This window comes from Martes martes (assembly GCF_963455335.1).
Source record: "Martes martes genome assembly, chromosome: 2".
Classification (NCBI taxonomy): Eukaryota; Metazoa; Chordata; class Mammalia; order Carnivora; family Mustelidae; genus Martes; species Martes martes.
The window spans coordinates 184,169,862-184,190,993 of NC_137889.1; the positions used below are offsets into that span (position 1 = coordinate 184,169,862).

At 41.0% G+C, this 21,132-nt stretch overlaps 2 protein-coding genes across 2 annotated transcripts in view; one reads left to right on the top strand and one right to left on the bottom strand.

Annotated features, from left to right (window-relative positions):
• The window catches only part of POLR2B (RNA polymerase II subunit B), a 46,008-nt gene extending 32,172 nt beyond the window's left edge, over window positions 1-13,836 (top strand). The window contains exons 17-25 of the mRNA XM_080797032.1: window positions 4,902-4,998; window positions 6,046-6,140; window positions 7,693-7,943; window positions 8,024-8,113; window positions 8,554-8,661; window positions 9,443-9,556; window positions 9,928-10,088; window positions 12,682-12,877; window positions 13,590-13,836. Of these exons, the coding sequence (XP_080653158.1) occupies window positions 4,902-4,998; window positions 6,046-6,140; window positions 7,693-7,943; window positions 8,024-8,113; window positions 8,554-8,661; window positions 9,443-9,556; window positions 9,928-10,088; window positions 12,682-12,877; window positions 13,590-13,679 (1,202 nt within the window). The 3' untranslated portion in view covers window positions 13,680-13,836. The remainder of the gene's footprint in view (window positions 1-4,901; window positions 4,999-6,045; window positions 6,141-7,692; window positions 7,944-8,023; window positions 8,114-8,553; window positions 8,662-9,442; window positions 9,557-9,927; window positions 10,089-12,681; window positions 12,878-13,589) is intronic.
• IGFBP7 (insulin like growth factor binding protein 7) overlaps window positions 13,748-21,132 on the bottom strand; it is a 74,899-nt gene continuing 67,514 nt past the window's right edge. Inside the window, exons 3-5 of the mRNA XM_080797033.1 lie at window positions 16,376-16,492; window positions 15,195-15,321; window positions 13,748-14,001 (exon numbers count right to left, since the gene is read on the bottom strand). Coding sequence (XP_080653159.1) covers window positions 15,211-15,321; window positions 16,376-16,492 — 228 coding nt within the window. The 3' untranslated portion in view covers window positions 13,748-14,001; window positions 15,195-15,210. The remainder of the gene's footprint in view (window positions 14,002-15,194; window positions 15,322-16,375; window positions 16,493-21,132) is intronic.

Here is a 21,132-nt window from a genome sequence, read left to right on the forward strand (position 1 = left end):
TTTCCTAAAAACAAGGCCATTCTCCGCAATACCACAGTCAAAATCAGGAGCTTGGCATTGATCTCCATCTAGTGAACAATCCCTAGTTCAAATTTTGCCAGTTGTCCTGATAATGTCCTTCACGGGTCTAGGATCTAATCCAGGATTGTGCAGTGCATTTAGTTGTATGTCTCTTTAGTCTCCTCAGGGTGGAGCAGTTCTTTTGTTTTTCCTTGTCTCTCGTTTTGAAGCATTCAGGCAAGTTATACTTTGGACCTTGTCTCTCAGTTTGGCTTTGACTGTTTCCCCATGATTGTATTCAGGGTATGAATTTTTGGCAGGACTAGCGTAGAAATAATGCTGTGTTCTCTTTGCATCCTATCAGGAGGCGCATGCTATCTATATGTCCCATTAGTAGTGACTTTTAACTTTTATCATGTGATTAAGATGGTATCTTATCAGATTTCTCCATTTTTTGTTAATTATAAGTATTTTGTACTAAGTCATAGTAAGTCTTTTGTGAAGAGATACTTTGAGACGATGTAAATATTCTGTTCCTTGACAAACTTTCAGCCATTAGTTTAGCAGGATGATTTTTGCCAAATGGCGATTTTCTAATTCCATCATTCATTCCATTTTTTTTAAACATATACTTTTTTTTTTTAAGATTTTATTTATTTATTTGTCAGAGAGTGAGCACAGGCAGGCAGAGTGGCAGGCAGAGGCAGAGGGAGAAGCAGGCTCCCTGCTGAGCAAGGAGCCTGATGTGAGACTCGATCCCAGGACGCTGGGATCATGACCCGAGCTGAAGACAGCCACTTAACCAACTGAGCCACCCAGGCGTCCCCATTCATTCCATTTTGATGCTAAAATTGCCCCAGATTTTCCAGTGGGAACACCTACAAGATGACTCCTGATAGGTCCATCATATTTCTTTACATACTTGTATTTTGTGCTTTCCTTAAGCGTGGACTCAGCCATTTCTTCTTTCAGCGAAGGGTAGTATGTGGAAACCAAAGTGTGGGTGCTAAGTGTGCTTCTTTCTGTTAGAATATCATCATTTCTAGGTCCTCTCAGCGGATAACCTAGGAAAATATGTATGCACATACTGCCCCCCTGCCATTTTGTCTATTTTTGTGACTATATGTCAAAGGAAACATGAGTTCACACTAGTATCGCCCATTGCAGTCCAACACCGGAGTGTTTATTTTAGAACTCCATTTTCTCATAAGGAGAAATCTGGCTCCCACTGACCTCATTTTTTTTTACTTATTGGTTCACTCTGTTGATGTAACCAATCTCCCGACCTCCTGGCTGAATTATTGCCCCTGGCCTTGTCTTACATGCCATCTTCATTGGCCAAATTCTGAGCCCTGACTGAGGGGTTGGGGCTAATCATGTTATGTTAAGGAATGACTTTTTTTGATGAGTATCATTCCTGTTTCTGTAGTGTACTATTATCGTGACTGACATCTTCTGGGAGCAAAAATCCTTGTGACAGAATTTCATCTTAAAGTGTGTCTAGGGACTTAGTGTGTCCTCAGTGCTGAGCTGCGGTTTGACGTGTGTGAGAGCAAAGTGGCAGGAAGGGTGTGCACCTGGCTAACAGGTGGGTTGTAGTCCTAGATTTCAGATTTCTATAGTCCTTTAGTTTACAGAAACTTTCTTTTTTCTTTTCTTTCTTTTAAAGATTTATTTATTTATTTTAGAGAGTGAGTTGGGGGGACAGAGGGAGAGAGAATCCTGAAGCAGACTCCCTGCTGAGTTTGGAGCCAGATTTGAGGGTCCATCCCAGGACTCTGAGATCATGACCTGAGCTGAAATCAGGAGTCAGCTGCTCAACCAACTGAGCTACCCAGGCGCTCCATAGCTCACAGATACTTTTATTGAAGTTACTTATATTTATTGGGCATTGAGTTTGTGTGAAACACCATCCAAGGTGCTTTACACATGTTACTTTTAAGCATCATAAAAGCATTTTGATATTTTTTCACCTGCAAAATGAGAATGATAATAGTACCTACCTCATAAAGTTTTTGTGATGACTAAATGACTAAATCTATTTAAAACTCATGGCTTAGTGCCTGGCAGTTAGTATGGGAGGAATAAATGTTAACTATAAATATTGGTGGTGGTATCATCTCTGATTTACAGCTGTGGAGACAGGAGCCGAAAAGTTATTGCCCAGAGTTATACAACTTAAGAAATATAAGTCCAGAATTCAAGACTCTGGCCTATGTTTTTCCTTTTTGACCAAATGTTGACCTTTTCCTCCTCTCTCTCTTTCTTATTCCTTTGCCTCTTTATTACATTGCATCTTGATTTGGGGCTTTTAAGAAAAAAGTATAAGAAGCATAATTAAGAAGTTCCTGTTTTTAGATAAATTTGATCTCAGACTTGCCCAGATACCTTGGGTAAAGGTTCTGGGAAGGAAGGGGCTGCCTCCTGGGCTGTATAGTTGGTGTAGCATACAGATGTGGGTGATCCAGGAATTGTCACACAAGATACAGGAAAGCCTCACAAGGCCAAGACAGTTGAGCACCTGTAGGCTGCATCACCTGGATAGAGGTACGGGGCATAGGTGGTGCTCCACCAAAATGTGAGGACATGCTGGGGAAGTCTTGCCTGTTCCATGTATCACAGATGTGATATATGCCCTACTCCTGGCTTCCTTAGTAGGAGCATATCACATCACCCAGGACCCCAAGATTTCTGCAAATTCTCCACCTTTCAGAGCCCCCTCTGCCTTCAGGAAACCTGCATCTTTATGTATTTTCCTTGTATTATGCTGCTTGATCATTTGTGAAACTTAAAATTCTTCTTAGTTCTCTCAAAGAATCCACATGAAATGGTGGTGACCAGTGTGGGTGCTACTAAGATTTCATGGAGGAAATCATTTAGATTTCAGGAGGAGTTTTCATTGCACACCCGAAGAGTGACTATTTATTAGACTTTTCTGATTCTCTGAAGGCCTTCCCTGCTACTAGGGTTTTACCCACTTGTGTCCACTTCCTTGATACTGCCCTTTCCTTGTAGAATTTCACACTCCTTTTCCTTCCCAAGCAGAGCACTTTAGCTCCAACTTTAAATACGCAAACCCATCAAGGTCCTCAGAAGAACAAATGCCCTCTTGTTAGTATGATTCTTCTTTTGTAGACAGCAGTCAAGGTTATATTTAGCACAAAGTATTTAGTGTTATCTTTTAATTAGGGCTTGCAGCCTTAGACTCCTGTAGCATTAGGCAGGTTAGAGAGAGGTTTGCCTTTCCACTGGGGTTAGCTCTATTCAGCTTCAGCTATGGTTGTGATGTGTGTAAGTGAGCCCAGTGATGCCAGATCTGATTTTTCAAGAAAAGTTTGAATTCCAAGCTTTGTAAATTTATTTTTAAAGTGTTAGAAATGAATTCAAGTTAATAACAAAACTCTGGGGGCACCTGCTTGGCTCAGTTGGAGGAGCATGCAACTCTTGATCCCAGGGTTGTGAGTTTGAGTCCCTGTTGGGTGGAGATATTACTTAAATATTTAAACAACAAAAAAAAAGGAGTGGCAAGATTGAAACCATGGAAGTTACGGAAGATAGGAAGAGGTGGAAAAGGAGAGGACTTTTGTAACTTTTGATGATCATGATACAGTTGGCATAATTGTTTAGAAATGCCACACTATTAACATGCATGATTGTGAAGTGGAAAAGGCATTGTCTAAGCAAGAAATGTAGTCTACTGGATCACAAAGAGGTCGTAGAGGTGGATGTGGCTACTTAATTGGTGATGGAGGAGACTTCAGTGGGAGAGGAGGCTGTGGTGTGGCAGCAGAGATGGTTATAGAGGATGGTGATGATGATGGTGGTGGTCTTGGTTATAGCAGTCGAGGAGGTTGTGGTGGGCCCAGGATATGGACACCAGGGACGTGGATATGGTGGTGGTGGTGGAGGAGGAAATGGTGGTTACGGTGAAGGGGGAATTTTCTTTTTTTTTTTTTAAGATTTTATTTATCAGAGAGAAAGAGCATGAAGCAGAGGGAGAGGGAGAAGCAGACTCTCAGCTGAGCAGGGAACCTGATGCAGAACTTGATCCCAGGACCCTGAGATCATGACCTGAGCCAAAGGCAGACGCTTAACTGACTGAGCCAGGCAGGTGCCCCTGAAGGGGGGAATTTGGAAGAGTTAACTATGGTGGTGGTAGGAACTATGATGATTTTGGAATTTACAGTGGACAGCAGCAGTCAAATTGTGGACCCATGAAGGGGGGCAATTTTGGTGGAAGAAGCTCTGGTAGCCCCTTGGTAGTGGTTATGGATCTGGTGGTGGAAGTGGTGGATATGGTAGCAGAAGGTTCTGAAATAACTCAGAAGAACAGGGCTACAGTTCTTAGCAGGGGTGAGAGCGAGTTGTCAGGAAAACTGCAGGTTACTTTGCGAGTCATCCCAAATGCATTAAAGGAATTGTAAAAATCTGTCGCAGAAGGAATGATGATCCATGGTCAGAAAAGTTACTGCAGGTTAGATAGGAAACCTTTCTTGTTCAGGACTGTCACAGTCACAGTTTGCAAAACGTGCAGCTATTGCTTAAAGTAAGGTAGTGTCAATTAGATGTACATTCCTCTTTTTTTTTTTTTTTAAGATTTAAGATTTTAAGATTCAAGAGCCCGACACGGGGCTCGAACTCTTGACCCTGAAATCAAGTCGCTTGCTCTACTGATTGAGCCACCCAGGTGCCCCTAGATGTACATTCCTGGGGTCTTATGTCTTGTAGCTTTGCCTTTTTCTTTTTCTTTTCATTATATCAGGTACATTGCTCTGTAAATGGTGGAAGTGGTACCAGGAATAAAAAACTTAAGGAATCTTTAACTTTTCAAAAATAAATAAAGGAACAATTTTATTTTTTCCCAGATGAGGCTTTAATATATGCTCTTACGTGCACTACAGGTATCAACTCCATTGTGGCCATTGCATCATACACGGGATATAACCAAGAAGACTCTGTTATCATGAATCGTTCAGCTGTAGACAGAGGCTTTTTCAGGTCAGCTGTTTACAGTAGTTGTCGAAACACAGATATAGTGCAAACAGTAATAATGAAAAAAGTTCTTTAAAAAAGAAGAAAAAGAAAAAAAAGGTTCTTTAAAAATAGATTTGGCTTGTATGTAGCCAAACTTTTTTGGTGGTTTTGAAGGTCAGGCTGGAGGAAATTTTGATGTGACAACAGAGAAATTTTTCTGTTAAGATATTTACTCTTTTGCCTCCATTCATGATGCTTTATGGATATCTGGCAGGCACATACTATTCTGTGGATATCTGTATAGAGTTGAGTGTGGTGAAATCAATGCCTTACTGCAGAAAACAGGAGGCCTGGGTACTGGTCATGAATGACTGAAGACACAGGTCTTGTGTCTCAGGATTTTCAGATGCTACTATTTTGAGGTCCTCACCCCCCCCACTCTTTTTTGCTAAGCAAATACATGTTTGCATTTAGATAATATGGAAATGTCTAAAAATAAACCTATTAATCTTAGGACCCATAAATAACTTTTACAGTTACAGTGGGTTTTTTTTCAAACTTTTTAAAATTATGCTCAGTTTTATTGACAATCTCAAATACATAGCATGTGAAGATTGGTTAAAAACTGGAAATTTAAAAAAAAGAAATTTAGAAGATGGGTTTCTTTTTTTTGTATAGTGTTAGGATAGCACTAGGACCAGAGGGTGGGCATGATAGCTTAATACCATAAACTTCTCACTAGAAATATTGGAGCAGATCCTGAGTAACCATCTCTGAGCAGTATTATGGAAGGGGTTCTTATTTTAGGTAGGAGGTTGCAGTTAGTGACCTCAGGTCTTTGCTGGTCTCATATAATCTAGCAGTGTTAGAGATTACAGGTCAAATGCTTATATGTGTGGCCCATGTAACAGCATTTAAGACTTAACTTTGACTCTTAATACAGTAAACTCTTGTCCTAGATTCATGGTTTAAATTATCTCCCAAATATCAATAAAATGAAAATTGTCAATATGTTCTAAGCTCTTTCATAAAAGTAAAATATAAGTTACCTTTACAACCGTGTGTTTTTAGGTCTGTCTTCTATCGATCATACAAAGAACAGGAATCTAAAAAAGGATTTGATCAAGAAGAAGTTTTTGAGAAGCCAACTCGTGAAACTTGCCAGGGTAAGTGATACATTTAAATTATGGAATTTAAAGTCAACATAGCATGGTTTTCCTAATTAATACTTCTCCCTGGCCCCTGTCACAGGGGAGTGTGTGTTCATGTTATGCAGAGTTCATATATAAAATAATGTCTTCGCAGATAGGAGTTGGCTTGTTAAGGTCCACCCTGGTAGATCCTGCATTGAAGAGGAGATCACAGAAGTCATGTAATTTCATGGGTTACACTGCAGCCCTTTTTACGTGTACTCTGAACTCTGCCTCAGTGTACGTGTTTGCATGGGAACTCCCTCCCTCTCCACATTGTAGTGTGACCATATTTGTCTATACACTTAACGGGTAAACAAAGGTCATACCTGGTACTTTTGTTTGTTCTAGAAAACTCAAACTTACATCTAGTTACGATTTTCACAGGCACTTAAAAACTGTATGCAGTGGGATGGATGGGACGTCCCAGGTAAACTGTATCTGCTACAGTTGGGACTTCTGATGGTATTGTGTGAAGTAAAATGTGTGTTTTTTTTTTAAAGATTTTATTTATTTATTTGGCAGACAGAGATCACAAGTAGGCAGAGAGGCAGGCAGAGAGAGAGGAGGAAGCAGGCTCCCTGCAGAGCAGAGAGCCTGATGTGGGGCTCGATCCCAGGACCCTGAGATCATGACCTGAGCCGAAGGCAGAGGCTTTTTAACCCACTGAGCCACCGAGGCGCCCAAAATGTGTTTTGTTTTTAAGTCATCTTTCTATTATTCCATTTTCTGTGAGTGGTTCTGTGTAGTAGTGAATTGATGTCCAGTGCAGTTAAGATTACATAAGATGAAATTCAAAATTTCTGTGAGAGGATATGTGTGGAGGGCATATTGTTTTTCTTTTTCTTTTAAAGATTTATTTATTTATTTCACTGAGATGGGGTGAGCGCAGGAGGGAGGGATAGAAGAGGGAGAAAGAAACCCAAGCAGACTCCCCACAGAGCAGGACTCAGGGCTTCATCTCATGACCCTGAGATCACAACTAAGGTGAAAACAAGAGTCAGATGCTTAACTAACTGTGCCACCCAGGCTCTCCGAGGGCATATTCTTTTTCACGCAAAAGATCAGAAGATGGCAACACCTGTATCCAAAATCACCAAGCATATAAATAATTTGATTTTCCAGTGCTCAGTCCAGTGGTTTTTTTTTTTTTTAAGAATTCAGAATAGTTTGTAGTATTTAGAATTGAGAGCATTGTTATTATTACTACACATGGTTCATGGTGTTAAAGATTCCTATGAATTTCTCTCTGACTTTGAACTGATATGTATTTGGTTTTAATCTTTTGGAGGGATTATGTGACTTTTATTTGACAGCATGTGTACGTACAAGTGGGTGTGGGAGGTGGAGGGCACGGGAGAGGAAGACTCTCCACTGAGCAGGGAGCCTGATGCAGGGCTCGATCTGACCCCAGCTGAAGGCCAGTGCTTAACCAACTGAACCATCCAGATGGCCCGGATTATGTGACATTTTAAATACTTTATATAGTAGTACCATTTTGGAAAATTCCATGTCTGTTTCCTCCTAGGTATGAGGCATGCCATTTATGACAAGCTGGACGATGATGGTTTGATAGCTCCTGGAGTCCGTGTATCAGGAGATGATGTTATTATAGGCAAAACAGTCACCTTGCCCGAAAATGAAGATGAATTGGAGGGCACTAATAGACGCTACACCAAGAGAGATTGTAGCACGTTCCTGAGAACCAGTGAGACAGGCATTGTGGATCAAGTTATGGTAACTCTCAACCAGGAAGGATATAAATTTTGTAAGATAAGGGTGAGTATAGCTTTTTCATATTGCTGTTTATAAAAATTAACCAGTTTGGCTTAAGTTAACCTATTTTTATATGAATTCAGGTCCGCTCTGTTAGAATTCCACAGATTGGAGACAAATTTGCTAGTCGACATGGTCAAAAGGGTACTTGTGGTATTCAGTACAGACAAGAGGTAGGTATCTTACAATTCCCTGACCCGAACCCAAAGTTCTGCTTAACATTTTATTGAATCAAAATCTGCTTTCACTTAAAACTGCAAAGGTGATAGAGGCTTGACTTTTTAGTGTTGAGTAAGAATATGAAGAGAGCATGTTGAACAGAACTGAGGACGTAGAAAACTTCAGGGTGGGGGGAATCAGTTCCAGTTTTGTAGTTGAGTTGTCTCCTTTTAAAAATTTCCTTCGGGGCGCCTGGGTGGCTCAGTGGGTTAAGCCTCTGCCTCTGCCTTTGGCTCAGGTCATGATCACAGGGTCCTGGGATCAAGGCCCGCATTGGGCTCTCTGCTCAGCGGGGAGCCTGCTTCCCTCTCTCTCTGTCTGCCTCTCTGTCTACTTGTGATCTGTCAAATAAATAAATAAAATCTTTAATAAATAAATAAAAATTCCCTTCTAGGATATGCCTTTCACCTGTGAGGGTATCACCCCTGATATCATCATAAATCCCCATGCCATTCCCTCTCGAATGACTATTGGTCACTTGATTGAATGTCTTCAAGGGAAGGTAAGAGATTTTCTTTAAAAATATATGTCCCCCCCCAAAAAATATATAAAATGTTCCAAACCGATGTTTCTTCTAAAATGATGATAGGTGACTTCTCATATTTGAGTTCTTTGTTGGAAAAAAGCTAGTATACTTATTTTCCTACTTTTAAGTTGGTTTTAATTGTGGGTTTTTTTTTTTACCCCCAGCAAAAATCTGTGAAGTTTTGGCTAAGTCAGAATTTTTGTAAAATTTACTACATCCAGTCTCTGCATACATATATGGTTATCCTTTTGACTGGTTCTTTTCTGTAGATGAGGAGTTAATTCATTGGTGGTTAGTTCACTGTGAACTTAATAATTGTATAGCTATATTATTAGCTATATTCATGTATCGTTCAGTGGGGGTTTGCTGTTTTTAAGTATCTTGTTCGTAGAGAATGAACATATAGAATGGCTATAGCCTAACACATGGGTGACTTGGTTTTACGGCATTAAAATGTTATTTTCTTTGAGCCATGGGAAATAGGGAGTTTCATTCTTTCTGTATCTGTTCTCATGGATTGCTTCCTTTTTGAAGGTTTATAATTGAGTTTTAATTTTTTCAGATTAGTTTGTTATAAATATTTAAGATACTAATAAAATGAAATTTAAATATTACATCTTTCTGTAACAGATTTTGAAGTTCAAAATCTTTACTATATAGAAGGGCTTTTTTAAATTGAATATATTTTTACTGATAAAGACTTATTATAAGGGTGATAGAAGGATTCAGCTTTTAAAGACTACTTTTTTTAAAAAAGGTATCAGCCAACAAGGGTGAAATTGGTGATGCCACTCCATTTAATGATGCTGTTAATGTGCAGAAGATTTCTAATCTATTATCTGATTATGGCTACCATCTTAGAGGAAATGAGGTATGTTTGCTCTTACATTAGTAGCTGTGTTTCTGTATGTATGTAGTTTCAATTAAAAAAAATCAATTCTCATATTGAAATATGCATGCTTTAAATATGTGCACAAGTCATATATGTATGGCTTGATGAATTTATTTCACACAAAGTGAACACACCTGTGTGACTGGCACCCAGATCTCAAAAATTACCAGAACGCTTTTGGGCCTAGATGCCCCCTCATGTCTCCTTCCATTTACTACTCCCACCCCAACCCCAAGGTAAACAGTCTCTTGATTTTATATTTTGTCTGCTTTGTTTCATACAAATGAAATCATATAATCTATGCATGTATATTTAATATTCTTAAGTCTGTACTTCAAAATCTGTTTCAGGTCCTGTACAATGGGTTCACTGGTCGAAAAATCACATCACAGATTTTTATTGGTCCCACATATTACCAGCGTTTGAAGCATATGGTGGATGATAAGATTCATTCTCGTGCCAGGGGACCTATTCAGATCCTTAATAGACAGCCCATGGAGGGTAGATCTCGGTAAGAGAGCTGCATCACCATCATTGTTATTATTAATTAGCCTTTTTAAGTGAAAAATGTTAAACACATACAAAAATAGAGATAATGGTATAATGAAACCCCCGTGGGCCTGTCACTCCCCATCAGTAATTATCAGTGGCCAATCTTATTACATTTATCTCCCCACTCCAACAACTCCTGATTTTTTTTTTTTTTTTAAAGATTTTATTTATTAGAGAGAGAGAATGAGAGAGGTCCGTCAGTGGGAGAAGCAGACCCCCTGCCGAGCAGGGAGCCTGATGCGGGACTCAATCCTGGGACTCCAGGATCATGACCCGAGCCAAAGGCACAGCCAGCTGAGCCACCCAGGCACCCCAGCTCCTGATTATTTTTAAGCAAAGCCTAGACATCAGTTTCTTTTATAAATATATTTCAGCATTTATTTATGAAAGAGTGGTTCTCAAATTTCTTGGTTCTAGGACCCCTCAGAACTTTTGTTAGAGTTGTATCCATTGATGTTAATCATGCTAAAGACTTAAAATAGTAACTAATTAAAATTAAGACTTAAAATATTAATTTATTAAAAAATAATAAGAGGGCATCTGCGTGGCTTAGTTGGTTGAGCATCTGACTCTTGATTTTTAGTTCAGGTCATGATGTGAGGGGTCCTGGCATCGAGCCCTGCATTAGGCTCTGTGCTCAGAGAGTCTGCTTGAGGATTTTCTCTCCCTCTGTGCTGCCCATTTTGTGTGCGTGCTCTCCATCTCTCCCCCAAACAAATCTTAAAAAACAAACCCATTACACATTAACATAAATGACATTTTTTTTAAGGTTTTATTTATTTGTCAGAGAGAGTGAGCACAGGCAGAGAGGCAGGCAGAGGCAGAGGGAGAAGCAGGCTCCCCGCTGAGCAAGGAGCCCGACGCGGGACTCGATCCCAGGACCCCGGGACCATGACCCGAGCCGAAGGCAGCCGCTTAACCAACTGAGCCACCCAGGCGTCCCAACATAAATGACATTTTTAATGGAAAATATATTTACCAAATTTAGTGATGAGTGACATTCGTTTACCTTTTTGCAAATCTTTAAAATTTTTTTTAATTTAAATTCAGTTATCCAATACACAGTACATCATTAATTTCAGATGTAGAGTTCAGTAATTCATCGGTTGCACATAAGTCAGTGCTCATCATATCCTATGCCCTTAAAGGGCAGACTGCCCACTGAGCAGGTGCCTGACTGGAGCCGGATCCCGGGACCCCGAGGTCATGACCTGAGCCAAAGGCAGACGCTTAACTAACTGAACCATCCAGGTGCCCCTGCAAATCTCTTTAGTGAGCTGGTTTACTAGAAGACAGCAGGATTCTTGTATCTGCTTCTGCATTCATTCCATTGCAGTATTTTTTATACTTAAGTATATGAGGAAAAATCCTACCTCACATAGATATGTGGTTGGAAAAGGGAGGAATATTTTAGTAACCTTTTTAGGTGACTGTGGATATTATTTTTTGATGCTGTGCCAAAACCAGTTGTAGTTTCTTAAAGGTTAGCTGTGATGTAGAATCTGAAACCATCTCAGTGAATCATTTGTATTTATCAGCGCCCCTTACACATTTTTCAGGCGTCACCTGTAACCGTGATATTATTAAGTATCTGATGTTAAAATTTTCCCGATTGGATAATTTATTTATTTTAAATGAACATATAATGTATTATTAGCCCCAGAGCCACAGGTCTGTGAATCGCCAGGTTTACACACTTCGCAGCACTCACCATAGCACATCCTGATTGGATAATTTTTAAATAGGTTGGTTGATTTCAGTCAGGATACAAATACATCTGTGTTTTGCAGTTGAAGGGTTTTGTTATTTTTTTTAACTATAGCTTGCCCTTCGATTTGATTTCCTTGTAGTTTATTTGTTGAAGAAACTGGATTGTTTGCCCCGGAGGGTTTCTCACACACTGGATTTTGCTGATTGCATTCCTGGGCTGTACATTCCTATTTTTCTTGTAAACAGCCAATTAGATCTTGAGCTTTGATGAAATGGAAAGATTGCATTCTTTTGCAGGAATACTTACAGTGTTGTATATTTCCAGTATCTGGTTGTGTCTTAACAATTTTAGTAGCTATGTGTGATCATTATGTGAAGCCCTTAATTAAATAGGGACTGCAAATTGATGAGATTCTAATTTTATTTCTTCTCTTAATAGCTGGAATACTTCTGTAGAGAGAAACTTTGTTTCCTCAACTGGTTACTTCATGACATAGTTCATATAGGCAGGATAAATGTTTGATTCTTTTTCTTTACCAGTTTTCAAAACAGTTAGTTGTCTGGTATCCTCCAGAGTTGACCGATGATTTCTCTTTTTTTGGTGAAATCATTGGTTTTATGTATTTGTATGTGAGACTGTTAAGCCATTGCCATCCACTTTTTGACCATTTAAACAGTGCATTTCTTTTCACTTCCATACTGGGGAAACCTGTTGCCATTCACATGTTCTTTCAATTACTTTTGCCAGTGAACATTTATCATTTCAGGCTGGACTGCCTGGGAGACTCATTCGTGGAGAAGCTGCTTTATAAGTACAAAATCTGTTCTTTGTTCCTTAACAGTGATGGTGGCCTGCGTTTTGGAGAAATGGAACGAGATTGTCAGATTGCCCATGGAGCAGCCCAGTTTTTGAGGGAAAGATTGTTTGAGGCATCAGATCCATATCAGGTTCATGTCTGCAATCTTTGCGGAATAATGGCTATTGCTAACACGAGGACCCATACATACGAATGCCGGGGTTGCCGCAATAAAACCCAGGTGTGTAGACCTTGCTGGCAGTTGATACTTGTTTAGGTTATAACCATGTTGGTCTAAATCATCCAGGCAGGTTCAGTGTGGTGGGACAGACTGGCATTTTCAGGTTTGATTAACTAGTTTTAAATGATGAAAAATTAGATTTTTGTAAAAACCAATTTTAGTGGGGTAATTTCTCTAAGCTTTTTTTTTTTTTTTCTGGTCATCCTTTGGAAATAAGGATGTGTACAAGGAATTTTAATCATTTTAAATTAAGGAGTTTAAAAGAAATCTTTTTTTTTTTTTTTTTTTTTTTTTTTTTTTTTTTTTATTTTTTTTTTAAAGATTTTATTTATTTATTTGACAGACAGATCACAAGTAGGCAGAGAGGCAGGCAGAGGAGAAGGGAGGAAGCAGGCTCCCTGCTGAGCAGAGAGCCCGATGCGGGGCTCGATCCCAGGACGCTGGGATCATGACCTGAGCCGAAGGCAGCGGCCTCAACCCACTGAGCCACCCAGGCGCCCCAAAAGAAATCTTTTGAGAAGGGTGAATATACATTATGTCTGGCAGGAAGGCTGAAATCCCAAAGCCTCTTGGGAGAAAGAACCACCACAAGCCCCAGTGGCAGGACGAGCGCTACCAGCTCAGTACCAAGACCTTATACCGTACTCTGGGTGAGGGAAGTAGGATCACGTCAAATACAGTTTTGCTAATGACCTTTTTCTCTCCCCTGCAGATTTCTTTGGTGCGAATGCCTTACGCGTGCAAACTGCTCTTTCAGGAACTCATGTCTATGAGTATTGCCCCTCGAATGATGAGTGTTTAGCTCTTTCAAGAGAGTCTCAAGATACTTGTAAATATGTTTCTTCAATTTAAAAAAAACAGTGTACTGCATTGTGAGAGAAAGCATTTTACTGATTTTAATTACATGCATGCTCTTCTTCTGTAAATAGACAATAAATTTTTGTAGGAGTCTTGATGTTATCTTTATTGTGGATTTCCTCTATGTGAAACCAGTGAATGTAAGCGTTAGTGGATCAGAGGAAAAGAAACTGTTATTAGGCAAGAACAGGGCTGCAGTGATCCAGGACTACTACTAGTGAGGCAGATGGATACATTTCTGCACGTTTACAGGTCAGCACCTTCACCTAGTTAAAAAAAAGAAAAAGATGAAAATTAGTTACAGATACGGATGTGGCTGACTTTCTAATTTTCAGGTACTTTTTACTGTTTCCAAATAAAGATGTGAAGGGGATGTGAAGAGCTGTACAAATGAGAGGGTGGGATGCTCTTTGGAACGTGAGCTCTGGGATTTTTATGCGTAAGTAAGACATGGACCTCGTTAAAGAAGTAGAAGGGCTCGTTTCACAGACGAGCTAGTTGAGATGCAGAGAGGTTGAAGAACTTTCCTCGGTCATGAAGCTTTCACTCCGCATTCCAGGTGGAGGATAATTAGGGGCAGAGCTGAGATGCAAACATGACGTCACGCTGAGCTCTGCCGTCTCGTCACCTGGCTTCGAGCAGCCCGGCCGAGGAGAGCCTGAGCAAGCCCCTGTTTACTTGGTACTTCCTCCTGCCATACTGCAGGCCCGAGATCTGCACAGGGGCATGGGTCCGCAGATGCTGATAGTAAATTTTCTTATTTTTGGTTCACAAGAAACCAGTTCAGACATGAGTCTAAGCGAAATACCGAAACGTAAAGTAGCATTACTCTGATGCTCCTGGGATAGGTGCTTGAGAGGAAGCTTTTTTTTTTTTTTTAAAGATTTCATCCATTTATTTGACAGAGATCACAAGTAGGCAGAGAGGCAGGCAGAGAGAGAGAGGAGGAAGCAGGCTCCCCGCCGAGCAGGGAGCCCGATGCGGGGCTCGATCCCAGGACCCTGGGATCATGACCCGAGCCGAAGGCAGAGGCTTAACCCACTGAGCCACCCAGGCGCCCCGAGAGGAAGCTTTTGATGGTAAAACAGAACAGAGTTTGGGTTCCTGCCAGGATGAGTATCCTTATAAAAGCTCAAAGTGAAGGACCAGAATTGCTCACCCTTACTTTAAAATGGAAATTTAATATAATAGTTGCAACACCAGGGAAGACTGCCATGTGGATAGAAAGTTATGGGAAATATAAGCCATTCCGTTCAAGTTTGAGATGTGAGATAAGGTGAAAGCAGTGACGTCCTAATTGTAGCATTCCATTAACCACCCCGATGTGCTTTTAGAGCCCCGCGCTCTCCATTTTGATAACAATGTCAGTAAGAGCGATGTCGGATGCTTTCATCCCTGGCGCTGTTCGTTCTTAAACAAAAGCACTCACTAGTCCTTAAATGGTTGTGAGATTTATTACCTTTTTTCACTGGTATTTAATATATGGCATCCAACACTGTAATTTTTGCCGATGCTGAAGCCTCTCCTTGGGAATTGGATGCGTGGCATTCATACTCTCCAGCATCATCCTTACTGAGAGGAGACACCTGTGGGGAAAAAAAGGATCTTTAGCTCCTCTGTGGCACCTCTCTTTTCCCGGTGGCTTCAGTGAGGTCATTATTTCTTAGGATGAATAGGGGATTCACAGCAAAGATACTGCCAGAAATAGCGTGAGTACCGTGCTGCAGGACAGACAGCTGCCCCGTGTTCTGCGGGAGGATTCACGCTCTGAGGACACAGCATGGACAGCTCGTCACACTGCGAGGCTCAAGAACTGAACAGGTGCACATACCAGTTCGAGGAAGACGTTGATAGGGTTTTAAGTACAATTTAGGAGTATCAAAGGCCAAATAAAAATAATTAATTAATGCTCAGGCCACTTAGTTCCGTGTAAGGACTTTGCTTTAAAATTTTTTTTTTTAAGTAAGCTCTAGGCCCAACATGGCACTTGGACTCACAACTCTGAGATCAAGAGTCACATGCGCTACTGACTGTGTCAGCCATGTGCCTCTGCTTGAATTTTTAAAAAAAAATTTTTAACTTTATTTGACAGACCACAGGCCGGGGGAGCCAGAGGGAGAGGGAGAAGCAGGCTCCCTGCTGAGCAAGGAGCTGGATGTGGGGCTCAATCCTAGGACTCCTGGGGTTATGACCTGAGCCAAAGGCAGACGCTTATTAGCACGCTGAGCCACACAGGTATCCCCTGCTTTTAATTTTTTTTAAAAATTTTTAATTTTTTAATAAACATAAAATGTATTATTAGCCCCAGGGCTACAGGTCTGTGAATCGCCAGGTTTACACACTTCACAGCACTCACCATATCACATACCCTCCCCAATGTCCATAACCTCCCCCCCTCCTGCTTTGAATTCTTAAAAAAGAATGTTGTTGGTTGGTTCTAAAACATTCAACCAATCTTAGCTCTTTGTTAAGTTACCCCAAAAAGAGCAGCAAGTTTTCTGGGAGGCCTGTCCCAAAGAGGTGTGGCTGGCAAGGCACATCCTTTCAGCCTGGCAGGACGTCTGGCACCTTTGCCAGGTTTGCTGTGTCTAATCCTAAGAATGAAAAAGAATGAAATCCTTGCCAATTCTCAGTACTCACCAGCACCCAGCCAGTGACTTCATGCTTTTCTGGGCCACCCCGAGTCTGAATGGCCAGGTTGTCCCGGTCACCAGGCAAGAGTTCTGTCCTTTGAACTCCGTGGTTACCCCTTTTTACCTACGAAAAAGGAAACAGTCTTGAGTTTTCTGCACTGAATTATCAACTTGGAAGTAGCCACATTCTTGGAACTGTACAGGGCATACGTCAGGCCTTCTAACTGGATTGAACCCAGCAATTTCCATATTACTCTTTCCTGAATACTTAAATATAGATCTTTTATTTCTTCCTGTCAGTTTCCCTTTGAAGTCTATATATTTTAAACTAATGTATATTTCCGCATGCTTGGGGAACACACACCGTCACACTGTGCTGCCACTATCATTCACTCGTGCCCTTGTAAATACTACTTTTCTTTGCTGAGCTTTTTCTTGCTTGCCACACGGTGTTTGACAAACTGTCACCAAGCGTTAGGTTTGATTCTTGGGACCTCGTGTGGGAAGCCCAAGTCCTGCAACCACCTCTATAACAGAAAACAGGAGGTTGAGTCCAAAACCAATACCATCCCTTTTGTTCTGAGGGCTAAGTGATCATTCTCATGACTTATGAAAGACCCGAGAGCAAAAATGTCTGTCAAGTACATGCTGTCACCATTCTCTTATGACAAGCTGCTTGCTGCCCACCCCTGTGCATCATGATGAGGATAGGGATGGGTTAAGAAGACATTCAGTTTCCTTGGTTTGAGGGTAATAGTGAACACTTTCCTAATTTTCCTCCTGTGAACTGTGTTCATAAAATAAACTCTGGAAAATACAGAAAAACACATGGAAAAATAAGATTTACTTGCAGCCTTTTTGTACATACACATTTAGCATAAATTTCTAGAAGTGGAACTGCTGAGTCACTGAGTACAAATATTTTAAGGCTTGTAATGAGGAGGGGTTTAAAAAAGACCAAAGGGATACACAAAGCAGTGTTCATTCCATGCCGGGCCACCTTTAAAGCTAGGTTGATGTTTACTGATACTACTAAGTAGAAAAAAGGATTTGCAATCTCACAGGTAGTTCTCATTTTCTTTTCTTACTAAGCAAATTCTGAGTCCCAGAAGCCCAGCTGCCAGTGCGGACACTCTCCATGTATGTTGCTTCTCCCTTCCTGATCCCGCTCCTACCACAGGCTGTTACGCTTCTTGTCTCAACTTCAAACCTATTCTGTTTTCCCTGCGGCGTGACACCAGGGCGGGGGCTCGGAAAACCATGAGGTGACCTAGGCCAACTTTTACTCTATTAAAAAATCCTTGCATTATTACTGATTTGGGATGCCTGGATTTTGCTTCCTTGCTCTTTTCCCCTGGGATTTCCCCCTATTGCAACTATTAGAGAAAACCAGGTATCTTAATATTTTTCGCACAGAAGTGCTATTAAGACAAAACAGATAAATTCGGGAGGCATTTTTTTCCTTCTGTCTCCCCAGTAGCTGGCAAAACCAGTTCATGCTAGTGCAGATTTTGAAAACAGTTGAAAATGGTTTTAAGAATGGTGTAAGGATTGATTCAATGGCCAAAGTAACGTATCTCTGGTCTTCAGTGAATTTCAGAATTCTCTAAGAGCTTTGCGTGCGACCAGAGCAGAAAAACCCTCCTGCATGAAATACGGCACCTCAGCAACGGAGCTGCTGGTCCCCAGATTGTGTCGCTCTTGGTAAGGAGCGTTCTGTGCCTGTTAGCCTGATCCACTGTGTATGGAGAAACTGTACTTGTCAAGTATTTGTTTGTAAAGTGAATACTTAAATATTTAACAGAGCTCCTATTTTAATATATTGTAAAAAGCTACACACCACGTAGAAAACACACAGAAATGTCAAGAATTGCTACATGGTAAATTTTTATATGGCACATTCCCTTGCTCCCTTTTGTGAGGGGGAGTTTGTTGATAAATGTGCTTTACGGTTTGAGGGGGGAAAAAAAGGATGCAGGCTGAGAAAAGCGGCTTCTAAGACAATCTGACAGGTGTGCTATGGGCTGGAAGTGCTCCTGAGTTTGAACCTTAGAAATCTAGGCAGAAAAAACTGGCTAGCAGTCACTGCTTTCCGTGGAAGGGTCAACTAGGGGGAGAATCAGAGGGAGCCCCAGGAAGTCATTTCAGCTCTCTCTGCTTGTATTTTAGCTACAACAGTGTCTTCCTGAAGCCTGCTACTGCAGATAAGCAATTAATAATGAAAAGTGCCAGTGGTTACAGAAGCAGGATTAAACAGTCTGATTCTTACAGGTTAATGCATTTCAAAGTGTTCACTGAATTTCAGGAAACCATTAAAGGACATTTATGCAGTGTTGGACATATTTGCTGGGGCTTTTTGGTGATGTTTCAGAAGAGGTTTATGATTAAAATAAATACATGTCTGTTGAAACTTTCAGATGCCCAGCCACTGTAACCCATTAAAGACAAAATGATTGTCAAAGAAAAAAATATTTGTAGTACGCGGGAAAGGGTCAAGATCTCTCACATACAAAAAGCTACAGACTATTAGAGACAACCCAAGAGAAAAATCGGTAAATGATATCTGGAGAGGCAATTCCTGTAACACATGAATAGGAAAATATTCTCTTCAAAATACATCAAGAACTTCTACAGCTCAACACCCAAAAAAGTAATCCAATTAAAAAAGGGGCAGAAGACAGGAAGAAATGTTTCTGTAAAACAGACATATGGACGGCCAAGAGACACACGAAGGGCGCTCAGCATCACTCATCATCAGGGAAATACAAATCAGAACTACAGCGAGATGCCAGCCGACATGTCAGAATGGCTGAAGTCAAACCCCTAAGAAACCAGCACTGGGGAGGATGTGGAGGAAACGGGTCCCTCATGCACTGCGGGCAGCGCAGCCAGTGGAGGCTCCTCAAAAAGTGAAAAATAGAACCAGCCTACGGTTCAGTTATTGCACTACTGGATATTTACCCCCCAAATACAGAAACAGTAGTTTAAGGGGATGCATGTCCCCATCTTTATAGCAGCATTATTTTTAACAGCCAAATTACAGAAGCAGCCCAAGTGTCGATAGATGGATAAACATGTGGTGTGTGGATACACACGCACGCGCGCACGCACACACACACAAAGTGAAATATTATTCAGCCATAAAAAGAATGAAATCTTGCCATCTGCAAGAGGGATGGAACTAGAGGGTATTATGCTAAGCAAAATAAGTCAGAGAAAGACAAATACCACATGATTTCACTTGTACGTGGAATTTAAGAAACCAAAGGAACAAAGGGGAAAAAAAGACAAACTGAAATAGATGATTTTTCAAAAGTAGGTCCCATGTCCAGCATGGAGCCCAACACAGGGCTTGAACTCATAACCCTGGCATCAAGGCCTAAGCTGCTATCAAGTGTCGGATGCTTAACCGACTGCACCACCAAGGCGCCCCTACAGACCCTTAACTACAAAGAACAAACTGATGGTTACCAGGGGGGAGGCTGGGGTGGGGAAGTGGGTATACCAGGTGACCAGGTGATAGGGATTAAGGAATGTACATGTGAAACACCGTGTGATGTGTGGAATTGATGAATCACACTACTGCACACCTGAAACTAATTACACTGTATGTTAACTATACTGGAATTAAAATAAAATTTAAAAAAATTAGAGGCACCTGGGTGATTCAATAGGTTAAGCCTCTGCCTTTGGCTCAGGTCACGACCTCAGGGTCCTGGGATGGAGCCCAGTCTGGGCTCCCTGCTTAGCAGAGAGTCTGCACCCTCCTACCCTCCCCACCCCCCCCCCCCCCCGCCCACCCCGCTGCTCTCATTCAGTCTCTCAAATAAGTGAAATCTTTAAAACAATTAAAATTTAAAAAAAGATTGCCAAACCACAAAGAAATTTAAATACTACAATGTGAAAAAAAAATCTCAGTATAGTCAAGGAAATTAAAGTAATAAAGGATATTTTTACCTATTATTAACAAAAATTAAAAAGTTGAGCAATACTCAGTGCTGGCGAAGATGTGGGAAAATGGTTCCCATACACTACTGGGGAGAGTGTGAACTGCTACAATCTGTTTCGAACGTCATCTGAGAAGGTCTATTAAAACTAGCATGAAACAAATCTTCTACCTAGTCATGTGTCTTTTGGGGGAAACTATCCTCTACGGAGAGGGTGGGGAATAAGAGCACTTGGATATAGGATACATATATACTTGCATGTTATTTAAGGTGGTCAAAACCTGGAAAAAACAAACAATACACGAATGGCTCAATAATTATGGTAAACCCATACTCGGACTATCATGTAGTTACTGAGAAGCACACCTGGAGGGCTGCCCTGGAAGTATTTATCGGGAAAAGCAAATTTCACAGTAATATGCTCAGTCTATTCCTACCTCACCCCACACACGGGGGATATGTGCTGGTTTACGGGCACAGGTAAGGGTTCAGAAAAATGAAAACCAGGACAGTCCTCGCTGGTTATTTCAGGGAGTGGAAGAAGGTGGGAGATTCTGAATTCTTTTTATATCTTTGGAGAGTTTCTCCTAGTATTACCATTATCACTTACTGTTTTTTTTTTTTTTTAAGATTTTATTTATTTGTCAGAGAGAATGAGCACAGGCAGACAGAGAGGCAGGCAGAGGCAGAGGGAGAAGCAGACTCCCTGCCGAGCAAGGAGCCCGATGTGGGACTCGATCCCAGGACTCTGGGATCATGACCTGAGCCGAAGGCAGCTGCCTAACCAACTGAGCCACCCAGGCGTCCCTCACTTACT